Below are 14026 nucleotides of genomic sequence, written 5' to 3'. Positions count from 1 at the left end.
TTATAACTTGTGGTTTCAGAATTTTTTGTCAGAGATGCCTAAATATTAAGAAGAAAATAATGATTCCATTCCATTCTAGAAATTCAAAGTATGTAACTTGAAATCCTTAATAAAATTTGTATTTAATTTTATTTAAAAAATAATAGTAGTGTATTGGTCACTAATTCATAATAATGGTTTCAGCCACTAATAGATCATATTCTGATAGCTTTGCTTGAGTATCAAATTCTGTCAGGATCACTTCCTTTGAAAATGGGCAAATTCTGAAAGCTGAGCAGTATAGAACACACATCAACGAATCCATTTTATGTCCATTAACTCCTCTTACAGTGCATTATACTGAACACTGATAGAGTGAAATGTATGCATACCTTCTTACAATATCCATGTTTGCATGAGCAGGTTAAGTTGACTCTTTTCCTCTAAAAGTTTTGCAAACTGGAAGCTTAATCAGTAAGGAAGTATAGTATTCAATAGCAACATAATAGAATGATCCTGAGATATATTAGAAAGTAGATGCTATCCTTTTTGTGGCTACAATTTGAAATAGATAAACCACTTCTCCCCACTTTCAGAAAGGAGAGAAAGACAAACTATGGAACCTATAGTTTTATGAGGAAGTGTAATTTCCAAGCATGCCTAAAGAGAAGCAGAGAAAGTAGTTAAATTTCGGGTGACTCTGAAAGTTTGGGGTAGGACCTGTATTTTAATATGAGACTTGGGTGAGTCTTATCAGTAGATACCTCTGGAGAATAGTGAAGTATCAGAAAAAGCAAATAGCTAGTAATTCCTTGTTTCAGGGGCAGAATTTAAAGAAATGTATTTTGATCTTTAGCCCATGATAATTTTTACTGTAAGCAAAAGAATAGTAAGTACTTCTATTCAGAAATCTCCCTGGGCAGAGAAATCTCCATGAAAATTATTGTGTTGAGGTTGGCAAGATTTTTTCCATGTTACACAAATACATTTTCATCGTTAGCTTCTGAGACAGTATTGGAATCCAGGTAAGTATTTCTCTCACATATTTAAATGTCTTGTACTGAATGTACATTTGTACATATCTGCATTAAGATATTCAGACTGAGAACACACATGGAAGTTGAATTCTTGGGAAATACCCCAGATTGCTAAAATGCAAACAAAAATACCAGCCATCTGACAGAACCTTAGTGGCTGAGTCTGTTTATTAGTAAAAACAACAAACCACTTTCTGCTGTGTGGACAACTTTCTGAGGTCTGGCAACAGGCACTAGAACTGAAAATTTTAGTGACCTCTCTTCATAAAAGATAAGGGTAGGTGATTTTGTAATATTCAGAGTAGCATGGCCAGTCAAAGCAGAAGCAGGTATGGTATCGTTTGATTGGTGAAAAGCTTGTTAAAAGGGTGGGTGATATGCATACGAAAAGCAGTAATTAAGACTTAACAACCAGACTAGGTTTGTTTTAATTCACTCCAGCCCTGGTTTGTTTTCCTTTATGTCAATGGGTGAATTGTTCCTGACCACATGGGACATATGGTTCCCATTAACTTCGTCTTTATCCAGATGTTTTTCATTTCCACCATTAAATCTGGAGTTTTGAAATTGCAGAGCCAGGTTGAAATTGGTAAAGAAAGTCTATTACTTGTGTGTTTATGGCAGTGTTTAAGGTTTATTTTTGGAAATCCTTAGTCCTGTTCACACATTCTTACATTCCGCTTTCAAAGACAGAAGTGGGATCACAGTTGACCTTATCAGTATAGCAGCAAGGGTGAATGATTTCTTTCTCCCCTCGCACAAATTAAAATGCTCCTCTGTCCTTTTGATTTTCACATAGTGAAGTAAAGTTGACAGTGGCCTCCTTCCTGTCTGATCGAATTGTGGACGAAATCCTGGATGCACTCTCACATTGCCATCATAAACTGGTGAGTGCTGTGCACATCCCAAGCAGGACCTCCTGTTTCATCTCTGCTGTGACGCAGGATGGCTTCCAGTGTGGGGATGTCATTTGTTTTGTACATTTCACACCATTACAGCTTTATGGTTTGTGATCTTGATTTTCCTCCTTTCCCTTCTATGTTGCTTCTAGCCGTTCTGGAGCATGTTAAAACTTGCTCCAGAATGAGGGAGGGAATGGCAGGGGAAAGAGAAGTGATTGTTTCCAGAAATCTTATTGTTCATTTATAATAAAGGTCAAAAGTTTCGGGAAGAGATGTTGAGACTGAGGTGTGAAGTTCACATTTTAATTATCGTTGCTCATTTTGTTGCTCTCTGATATGATTATTTGATAATGGACTATTCTAAAAACAAGGGAGAAAATAAAAATATTTGAATTCCAAAGAAAGTGCAAGAATAAAATGGGCATAATTTAGTGATGGATAGTTGCTGACTGCCCAACAGGTGCCTTGGATATAACCAAGGTGAAAAAATATTTCCTTCATCTAGAGACTGGTTCTGCATCAAGGTAGGGGACTTTACCTCCCAATATCAGTGCTTATGAAAAAGTGTATCAGAAACTCAGTGTTTCACAAACTTCAGGAAGTCCTTTGAGACACAGATGAAGCTTTTGTAACGTTATATTTTACGTCTCAATATGATGCAGTGTAGGAAAGTTATGACAGTGTTTCCTGCAAGAAAGTAAGTTCTGTCGCTCAGGCCGGAGTGCAATGGCGCGATCTCGGCTCACTGCAACCTCCGCCTCCCGAGTTAAAGCAATTCTCCTGCCTCAACCTCCCGAGTAGCTGGGACTACAGGTGCACACTGCTATGCCCGGCTAATTTTTTGTATCTTAATAGGGAAAGGGTTTGACCATATTGCCCAGGCTGGTCTCAAACTCCTGAGCTCAGGTAGGTCCGCCTGCCTGGGCCTCCCAAAGTGGTGGGATTACAGCCACAAGCCACCACGCCTGGCTTCTGTCTTAAAAAAAAAAAAAATTCTTCAATGTTTTCTTAACTGTGTGGGAAGGAGATACCAGTTTTATGGCGTTGAATTGTTGGGTCACACTAGAGAATCCTGGAATGAGAGGAACAGGAACAGCTTCAACATGAAGCAGACAGAATACGCGTTTTGAAAAATTCGCTGGAGAAAAATGTGTAAGACTGTCTTCTAAAATCTGAAAGACAAGACAGACATCTCTGGCAGCACTTCTCAAACGCTGCCTGTGGACCTGAGGTGGCCCACTAAGGGACACTTCCCCAGAGGAAGCGTTCAGTAGCTTCTTGAGCAGTTTGACATGGCCACAGTATCCAAACACATGTCATTTTTCCCATTTTTCTTTTTTACAGTATTTTAACAGTATATTGGTTTGTGCTAAATTGGAAATAAGAAAAACCAGTTTATCACCACATTGAATGTAAGAAACACTGTTCTCTATTTCCTGGCACAGTGAAGAGCTGCATTATTATTTAGAATTCTTAACTGAGCCTTTTCTTTTTCTAAATAAGTCCAAACAAAAGCAATAGAGCATCCACCTATTTATTTGTTTAGAGATGGAGTCTTGCTCTGTCACCCAGGCCAGAGTGCAGTGGCACAATCTCAGCTGTCTGCAACCTCCACCTCCCAGGTTCAAGTGATTCTTCCGCCTCAGCCTCCCAAGTAACTGGGACTACAGGTGTGTGCCACCATGCTCAGCTAATTTTTGTATTTTTAGTAGAGGTGGGGTTTTACCATGCACGTTGGCTAGGCTGGTCTCAAACTCCTGACCTCAAGTGATCTGCCTGCCTTGGCCTCCCAAAGTGCTGGGATTACAGGTGTGAGCCACAGCGCCTGGCCTAGAGCATTCTTTTAAAATAAACTGTTTTGGCCGGGCATGGTGGCTTATGCCTGTAATCCAAGCACTTTGGAGGCCAAAGTGGGTGGATCACCTGAGGTTGGGAGTTCAAGACCAGCCTGACCAACATGGTGAAACCCCATCTTTACAAAAAGAAAAAATAATAATAATAAAATAAAATAAACTTTTTAGAAACAGTTTACTGATAACCCATAGCTCCAGGAATGGCCTTAAAATGCTTACTTGCGGCACAAATACTAGATACGGTACTAACAGAAATCTGCATGTGAGCACTACACTGAAAGTTTGCATTTTTCACTTTTTTGTTTTGTTCTTTCTTAAAGAACTTAGAAAGTATTGATTATTTTTTAAATGAGAAAAAAATTTGCTGAATGCACTTTTGGTTTGAGCTTCATTGTAACATTAATAGTGCTGATTTAGATTATAAGGAAAGAGATTAAGTGCCATATGAAGGAACTACTGTCTTCAATATGAAACTTTGTTTTCAATGACTTTCAGATACCATTTTCTCCAGCGTAAGTTTGTCAGTGTTCTCAAAGTTTTCATGGACTTGCCAACTGGTTCTCATTGTTTCAGAAGAATTAAATCTAAGTTCCTGGTGTCAGATCAGCTAAGCACTGAAGTTTATTAATTTCAGCCAAGCTTATTCTACCTTTTACTATTTAATTTTATGTTTACCTCAAGTATAACACTGGAAATTAAGAAAGCATATCAAATAAGGTGTTCATTATATGAAAACAGTGGAATCTAGCAGTAATTAAAATTTTGCCAGTAATATCCTTCCTTTCAGACCTTTAAGAATAATGAAAGGATAGGCGCAGTGGCTCATACCTGTAATCCCAGCAATCTGGGAGGCCGAGGTGGGCGGATTGCGAGGTCAGGAGATCAAGACCATCCTGGCGAGCACGGTGAAACCCTGTCTCTACTAAAAATACAAAAAAATTATGGTGGCATGCGCCTGTAGTCCCAGCTACTCAGGAGGCTGAGGCAGGAGAATCGCTTGAACCCGGGAGGTGGAGGTTGCAGTCAGCCGAGATCACACCACTGCACTCCAACCTGGGCAACAGAGCAAGACTGTGTCTCAAAAAAAAAAATAATAATAATAATAATAAATAATGAAAGTTGGAATTGTTTTACTTATTACTCTCAGATACTTTTTAAGTACCATATGTAGAAGGAAATTTCTTCAGAGGAAATATCAAATAAAATTAATAAAAAGAACACTACCAAGTTGTCTCTTTATTTACCAAAAGAGATTTATAATTTATTGCTTAAGACACTCTGTCCTCCAAAGAAAGATAATAAAAGAAGTTACTGTACTTTGAATACATTAAGAATTGTTCTTAGCACTCCCCAGCGTTGTGCTCCACTGCGCCATCTTGTGGAAGACGTCTGCAGGAATTCAGGTAGCCAGCACTCCCTGTCTCTGCTTCAATTTCTCCTTGTGCACGTCTCGACCTTCTAGGCTGACCATTTCAGCAGACGTGGCAAGACCGTTCCTCAGCAAGAATCCTTAGAGATCGAGCTGGCTGAGGAGAAGCCAGTTAAACGCTCCATCATCACAGTGGAGGAGCTAACAGAGATAGAGCGTTTGGAAGATCTGGATACCTGTATGGTAAGACACATCCTCTGATGTCACCACTACCGTGTTCACTGGCCTGTGCCATTGTTTTAAAAAATAAACAGATCTCACCTTTTGAAATCAGACTAAACAAAACACTCTTTCCGCGCCCAAACAATTCTTTCAGAAACATCCTGAAGAGGCTGCTAGTGAAATGGAGAAAGCTGAAGCTTCAGCCCCATTCTAAGACCCGGTAGCCACAGTAGGGAAATTCTTAATTAGGAGAAATAGGTTAAGTAACTCTTAAACATTTTTGTGACAGGAAAATATCTTCAAATAAAATTATAAATAAGCCATTAAAAATGTGGGGAAAGACTTTTTCAAATCAAAAATATATATATATATGGTGACTCTTTCGTGGTCTTATCAATTTTCTTTTGTTACACAATTTTTTGACAAACCCTTAAATTTGGGCTTCTGTTTAGATGAGATTCTGTTTCACTAATCTGATTGGATGTACTGTAGAAGATGGGATGCACACTGTAATGTTTACCTAACTGTAGGCCTCAATTTCTTACCCATTTTCTAACTTCGACATAGCTTGTCCATCTGGCCCTATAACTAGACTATTTAGGTTGTTAATACCTTTTCACTGTGAGGAAAATATTTTCTGAATTCTATTATTTTAAAATTTATACTCATCAGCATATCTAGTTCTCACTTTACCATGAAACAACTGTATGCGCGTGTGTCACCCTCTGTGTTCAATACGTTTATGTTTTACTGAAATGTTTACTTCTTAGTAATTCCTTATCATCCGAGAGGGTGGTGGTAAGACTAAGTTTTGGTTACCTATATGTCCAAATGTTTCTACATTTCGCTTTTAATTTTAATAATTTTTAGATGAAGCCATTGTTAAGGAATAGTAGTTGTTTTAACTTTGAAAACCAAGGATCTGATATGGCCAATATTACTTTTCTAGCCTGGAGTATGTCAAGAAGTTTACTTATTTATAAGCCACTGTTACCATGTTTTAAAGTCTGTGAATAAAATATTTGAGTGTTCTCCATGGAAAGTCCTGTCCTGTACAAGGAGAACAGCAAAGAAAGCCTAATGTATAATCCAAGATTTCAAACAACATTCTAATAATACTAAATAAAGCTGAAAAATAATTTTCTGTATAATTATATAAATCTGCACATGTAATTTAATGTGTGGAGGAAATTGTCCAGTTTTTAAAAACTTGTTTGTCCAGCTGGTTGTAAAATTTGTATTTCATAAGTAGTTTGTTGGTTTGCATTTTGAGGCATTAGAAGTTGGATACTATGTTATAGGATAATTGTTCTGGAAAGCTCTTACACTAGCCCTAAAAGCACCGTGTCATCATAGCATAATTTTTTCTGAAAAGCCCTTAACCTAGCCCTAAAAGAAAATGAATAATAGGAAATAGATTTGAATTAAAAATTTGAAATTCACTCCACATATCACATTTCCTGCCAGATTTATTTGGTCACGTGTAAATTGGAAAAGGAAACACAAGCTAGTGAAATGTGTTGTATCAGGTTTATAGATGATGTGGTTTGGAATGAGGAAATGTGGTTTTAAATTGTGTAAACTTTGTTTGGAAGTAAGATTTTTTGTTTGTTTGATTGATTTGGTTTAGTTTTGTGGAAGGAAGAAAAAGGTGGTTTTCTGTTTTGTTTTGTTTTTTAAGTGAGTGAGATGAGGGTGGGGGAAAGGGATAATTTAACAAAATGCAGTTGGAAGACTACCATGAGAACCTAAGGAACAGCCCTGTAGCAGGCACAGCCCCCATGAGGCAGCTTCCATTACGAAAAAAATTCATGTTGCCATGATGTTTAAAGAGGAAGGAGTAGATGGAGATCTCTTTGAATGCAACTCTCAGGACAAGCCAAGTTGGGAGAGTAGACTTCACCTGGGTTAAAGGGCCGAGAGGTAAGCAGGGAGGGCCATTCCTGGGACGAACACGCGTTGAGGCCTGCGGTGAGGAGCAGGACCCTGAGCATTGAGGGAGCAACAGAGAAACACAAGACTGAGCTCTTCATCAAAAAACAAATGAGCAGTTATAATTGCACTAGAGGAGGAGGTGTAAGGGCCTGTTGGGTGTAGAAATTGATATTAATTTGAGTTTTAACGTTGACCTTCCTGCAGTTGGAAACAATAATCCATACAATTGACTTCTTTGAAAGAAATTCATCACTTAGCAGCATTAAAACATTTGCTTTGACTAAGCGAAGGCAAAGTGAGAATGGTTGAGTGATTTCTTGGGACCTGTTATCTACTGGGGGATAACTGAGCTTCTAATTAAACTTAATTTTATAAAGTTAAAGAAAAAGGCTGTTCTTTTCAGAGTGTCAGAAAAGGGAATTTTTTTTTTTTTTTTTCAGTAAGATAAGTGGTCTTTTAACTAGAAGAAACTAAGAGATAATCTAGTTCCAGTGGTAGGATGTAGTGGGGAGGAAGAGAATAAAAACTATTAAAATAACCTGCTTGCTTTTCAGCCTGTATCTGCTCTCTTTGCCCCAGAGAGTCTGACATCTCCTTAACACTAGGGCAGAAGATCCGATGGTTTAAAAAGCCTTCTTATTCATGTATTTAATACTTATGTAATACCTCTGATGTGCTAGGCACTATTCTGAGCTCTTTATGACTGTTAACCAGTTCAATCTTCATAGCAACCTGAATAAATAGGTCTTATTAATATCTTCCGTTTAATACATGAGGAAACTGAAGGAGAGTAAAGTAAGTAACCCAAGGTTAACCCAAGGCAGGTGGTTTGCTGCCAGAGTATGCATTTAACCAGTCTGCTATAATGAGTATACGGATTACTTCTGTGGTATTTCTTATAATCAGGATTAAAATTCGCATTCAATTTAGTTACACTGCATTGATTTCTGTAAAATAGGTGCTTATTTGTGCCAGATAAAATGAACATGTGAACAGAAACACACGTCAAACGTGTAGTGTCGTATAATCATAACGGAAGCCTGTAGTTTTTAAACATTGTTGGAAACAGTTGTGTCAAGTATCTCCCGTGCACAGTTGTTACACAATTGTTAGAAATGGAGTCGCCCACTTTCCGCTTACCTGGGACCTCCCGTGCCTCTCTGTGTGTTATTTTGTTGGTGACAATGATTAATTAGCTTCCCTGTATACTGCTTATCATTTCATACCACATGCTTTATATGTCGTGCTGAAACGTGTATTTCTTTAGAATCTTTATTGTTCATCGACCATCTGTTGCTCTGCAGTTGGGTGCTTTTAGGAAATCAGTACTCGGAACTGTGTCTTTGAACTGTGGTGTCTCTTTGGTCCTTGGGTATTGAAGGATGCAGTTTTAGTTCTATTGATTAGTTTATCACCGTATATAGTATGCCATCTTTAAAAAAATAGCAGAAGTTTGGGATTTAAGTAATATGCCAAGTGGGTGAAGAGCCAGTGTCTGCTCCTTAGGCATAACTAGCTCACTAATTGTATATAATTCTTTCAATTATTTTAACGAGCATCATACCAGTTTTAAATCAAAAGATATTCATGCAGAGGAGCAATGTGTCCCCTTATTGCTATTTCCTAGGAAAGGAATCGTAAAAGGCTTGAATTATTACAGAATGCATCTTTGTGAATCCTGTCTTCAATGATAAAATAGCAATTATTTTCCTTAACAAATTCAACTTCAAATTTCAATATATATTTTTTAAGTTTTTTAATACAGACTAAAATTCAGCAAAAGTCTATTTGACTTGATCAACATACTATCTTTCAGAAGAAATTTAAACAAATCGACTCATTGTTAAGTACCAACAGTTATTAGTCTATTCACCGTGTTGCCAGGCACAGACTGTTGAGTCAGTATCTCTCATTTAAAATAGTTTGCACTAGTATTATGTGCAAAGGGTTGTTCAAGTCATAATTGTTAATTTTCTCTTGTAATTTTATTCTGTAATATTTTTCTTATTGAGAAGACTTTTGAAAACTGACAGTTAACTTTTTAACCAGTAGAAAACAACTGACTAAAACCCCTTTATTTCCAAATTCTAAATTTAAAAACTATAGTACACTCTCTGAGTCCAACTAAAATGGTCACTGTGTGTTTCTCAGTTTGTAACAATTTTTTATTTGTTGTTACCGTTATTCCTTTCCTCGGAGATCCTGTTCTAATGTAATAATAATTGTTGCAGTCCTTTGTCGAAATGCCAGGATCACATGTCCCATCCCTGAAGAGTTCATTGCTGCCTCAAGAGCCAGAGTACATCTTTTAATTTTTAACTGGCATGAATATCACTATCAGAGGCCCTAATCCAGGGAGCTTCCAGAAATCTGACCCATACATCTTTTTTAGAGGATTAAAACAGGGCCTAAGGTGCAGTGCTGCCTGACCTCACAGGCCACCCCAGAGAGATTTCTCCCTCACTGCAGTCATTACTAGAAAGAGAAGAACCCTACAGGTTTGCTCTGGAGATGACAGAACAGCCTTCACCCCCTGCTCCTACTCCCTTAGGAGTTTAGAACTGGGAGTCCTAAAGCTCCCAGTAGGTGCTAAACTCCTAAGGGAGAAGATGGGACATACTGAGTAAATTCCTCCACAGAAAGACTTGAAACCTGAACCAATTGTGACTAGTCAGGGTATTTGAAAACCAGCACCCACATTGGGCGTCTGACTTGTTAATTGAAAATGGTGAGTCTTAAGGAACTCAATTTTGACATGTAATTATCATTATAAAAGTTAACTTTGTAATCATAAACTAAACATGAACTGTATTAAATTCCTCTAGTGACCTGTAGATTTATGAAACAGAAACCATTCCATTGATTAGTTCTGTCTGTCTCTCTCTCTCTCTCTCTCTCTCTCTCTCTCTCCCCCCCACCTCTGTGTGTGTGTGTGTGTGTGTGTGTGTGTGTGTGTGTGTGTGTCTGTAACATAGGATTATACTTCTCTTAAGAAGAAAAAAAGTTTAAATGAAGTCTAAATGAATTAAGTCATTTACAAGCAGCCACAGGTTTCATGACTCCTGGGTATAGTACAGTAGAGCGAGCAGTAAGTGAGATAATTTCTCTAAACTGACTCACTTTTCCTCCCTTAGAAACCTCATGCTTTTCAATGTACCATGATGACTTTTGGGTCAACAGCATTTCTCTTAAGTCAAAAATCCTCCAAATTATCACTGTTTTCTGATTGGAATCAAAGATCAAATCCCTGCTGGATGAAAGGATTTCTTTTTAATTTCTGACTTAAACAATATTCAAATTGGAGAAAACAGTGTTTTTAGTTACTAAGGATGTCTCTCTTGTCTGTACATATGTATGTGAGAGAACCTGTCTAAAGAGGAAGGCAATGGGAAGCCCTGAAAGAGGATTTGTTTACTTAGGAGTTCGGGTAAAAGAGACATCGGAAGAAGGTGGCTGGCTGCTGGCTCTCTACAGAGCCCAGGAGAGGAGGCAGCTGTACTGGTGTTGACGTCTTATGTAGCAGTGAGCTATCAGAGTATCCCTTGAGCAAAGAATATGATAGATGGCCATTCATTTTTTTCAACAAATGTTTATTGTTCATTAATTGTGTACCAGGTATTCTTGGCTTCTTGCTGGGAATGGAAGGTGAAAGAACCATTGTATCACCTACCAGGCTTGCTACGTTGAGAGGCAGAAGGGCAGGCTAGTTTTGGTGGATCACAGAACTACCATCTCTGTAAATCCCACACTGTAATTTGCTTGGGTGCTGGAAGCTCTGAGTCTACCACTGACATGAGGTCATCAAGAAAGGCTTGAATTCGTACAGGTTACCTCTTTCAAACCCTCGGTCACAACGTGTTAGTGAGTCATGAAAATCAGTATGATGGTTGCAACCAGGATTGAAAAAAAAGAAAAATGATCTGACGTAAAACCAAGCATGAAATACTTTGTGTCATATTAAGTGTTCTAAGTATCATATTATACAAAATGTATCCATAAGCATCATACCAAATGTTTGTTTGAGTTATACATACATGTATGTGGATACTGAGGTGTAATATAACATACGTGTCTTACAAATAAAAAAATTTGTATGTCAAAAAATTTGAGAAACTTTCATCTATAATGACTCTGTCTACCTGCTGTGTTTCAACCTTCTGGAAATATTAGGCTCACAGCAGCTCATGCGTTGATCTTACTCTTTCTTCATTGCACAGTTCAGGTCCAGAAAGGGCCTGAGCAGAGATGCAGGAGGAGAGGATTTGGTACCCTGGAGAGTCTCTGCTTAAGAGGCTCATCGTTTTTTTTCATTGTTTTGGGCTCCCATGGAATCATGTTTACTGAAGTGCGCTTATGTCATTGATATTCATTTAGGGCCACTTTAATAAACAGCCGTATGAAGTCTGTTACCGTAGTGCTCTTCATACTGTCTTACCACTATTGTTGTCACTCTGCTCTATCTTAAAGGGCAATTGTTACAGCTCTCTCCAGGTGAGACTGCAGGTCTTTATCAAGAGTAGTAGACATTCTGAGTAGTTTGCCTTCCGTCTTATGGACACGATGGATTGTGCCATGACTGTGTCTCACGTTGGTATTGTCAGTTGAGAGGCTCAGAACTGAATGTGCATTTGACCTATAAAAAGCATGCAGTGCCTGAATAAGTATGTTTGTTGTATTATAATTCTGGCTTCGTTTTTTTCCTTCATTGCTTTGATTTACTCATTTTAAAAAAATATTGCTGTTACGTATGGGCCTTGGGTCGTTTTCAGACTGAGGTGGTTATACAGTAGTATAAAGTAATAGTTATACAGTACTATAAAGCAGTGTAAAGTGAAAAATTAGACATGCTAGCAAACTGCTCTGATAGAGAGGTAGGCAGGTTGCTGCAGAGGCACAGAGAAGTGGTATCCAGCTCACTGTGGGGAAGGGGTGTTGTCAAGGAAGGCTTCCTGGAGGAAGGGTCTATGCATCATGCCTGGCACGTACAAGGCCCTGAGAAGCTGCTGGTACAGTGAGAGGCGGCATGAGAAAGAGAAGTTCGCTGGAGGAAAATGAGTAAGTAAATTTAGTAGGGAGAGGAACATATAGAGCTCTGGAGTGAAGACAGAACAGTGCAGTTTGAGGAGCTGGCATAGTATTATGGTGCAGTACAAATAAAGGGCAGGAGAGAGGGTTAGATGGGGAGGCTCGAGGAAGGCATGAGCCTTATCCCTTAGAGCCCTGTAGATCTCACTTAAGGGTTTGTTTGTTATTTGCGTGGTTTTTTTTTTTTTTTTTTTAGCAGCAAGCAGCCACCAAAGGTGAGGACGCTGTAAGAGGAGCTAGGTTTTGCAGAAGCAGTAGGGACTTCTGTTTTGTTCATTGAGATTGAGATATTCACAAGGCCCTGGTTGAGATGTCCAAGAGTAGCTCTGGGGCTCAGTAGACAAGTCTGAATAAGGAGTCCGCCGTGCCCAGGTCAAGCTACAGTACAGATGTGCTCACCAGACTGTTCCCTGAAGTGACGGTTGCCTCTCCAGCTCCATCAGCCCTGTTCTTTTTTCACATGCATGGTACCTATCTCCATAGACCTTCAGCTATAGGTATATATATTTAACTTCTACTCGACATCCCCAATTAGCTGTTCAAAAAGTGTCTGAGACATAGTATGTCCCAAATAGAATCATTGAGTTCCCCCTTTCCCTCCCCAAGGCGTCACCATCCAACTTGATGACTTTCTTTCTATTTGAACCCGTTTGTTTCCAACTCTGCCCATCAGCCTCAGTCTCTCTAGTTCTTTCACTGTCCAAATCTGTCTTCCCTCCCTCATCCAAGACATGTTTCATTCTTGCCTGGACTGTTGAAGCAGGCTTGTAACTCACACTCCTAACTTCACTGCTGCTTCTGCAGTCAATCCGTTCCCTACTCAGTATCCAGAGGAGTTTTCTAAATGGAAATCAGATCAGCATCTAAGGTGTCAAAGCCTCAGGTAGCGTCCCGTTGTACCCAGAAGAAGGCTTATGGTGCTTAAGGTCCTACGTGGTCCACCTTCTGTCTCCGTCTCCTCATCCGATTCTAGTCTCTCCGTTGTTCACTTCCCTCCAGCCACTGGTGGCTTTCTTGCTTTTCCTAGAGCGTGTCCAGGCTCCCATCTCAGCTGTTGTTCCTTCAGCTTGGAATGTTCTCCACCAGCTTGTCCCATGGCGGTCGTCTTCTCATTGTTTAGGTCACAGCTCCAATGTTTGTTTCTCAGAAGCTGCCCTTGATCCACTGAGCCAAAGAAGCCTTCCAGTCACCTTTCAAATTACCCTGTATTATCTTAGCGCTTACCAGGACTGAAAGTGTTATCTTACTTACTCATGAAGGTATAAGCTTCTGGCGGGCTGGGACCTTGTGCTGCCGACCACATATCCCAGTATCTAGAGCAGTGCCTGGCACAAAACTGCTCAGTACAGTTGGTTTCCCTTCTCCTGGCCTTGAATTATAATTACCTGTGTGGTTTTTCTTTGCATCCTTCTTAGAAGAACAGGAGTTACGTGTTACTGATTTCTGTATAGCTAATGCCGTCAATAAATATCAGTGATAGCAGATTAATCTGGGAGCTGTAGAAAATAATTCTTTGCATGAAAAAGTTGTCTTTAAACCGATGAGGGTCAGTGAATGAGAACATTATAGATCACCAAGCTGTCGGCAAGTTGCTTAGGAGAAACAGACTAAAACTCCCCTCGTACTGTGACTGCTGCTTTGTCA

At 39.1% G+C, this 14026-nt stretch overlaps 1 protein-coding gene across 9 annotated transcripts in view; it reads left to right on the top strand.

The window, feature by feature from the left end:
* Positions 1-14026, top strand: part of CARMIL1 (capping protein regulator and myosin 1 linker 1) — a 354136-nt gene that overhangs the window by 282496 nt on the left and 57614 nt on the right. For all 9 annotated transcript variants that reach the window (XM_010338003.3, XM_010338002.3, XM_010338001.3 and 6 more), the window contains 2 exons: positions 1816-1903; positions 5234-5383. In XM_010338003.3, coding sequence (XP_010336305.2) covers positions 1816-1903; positions 5234-5383 — 238 coding nt within the window. The remainder of the gene's footprint in view (positions 1-1815; positions 1904-5233; positions 5384-14026) is intronic.

Source organism: Saimiri boliviensis, chromosome 4 (assembly GCF_048565385.1).
Source record: "Saimiri boliviensis isolate mSaiBol1 chromosome 4, mSaiBol1.pri, whole genome shotgun sequence".
Classification (NCBI taxonomy): domain Eukaryota; kingdom Metazoa; phylum Chordata; class Mammalia; order Primates; family Cebidae; genus Saimiri; species Saimiri boliviensis.
Note: the sequence above shows the minus strand (reverse complement) of the source record. Positions and strands in the feature narration are given on the sequence as shown.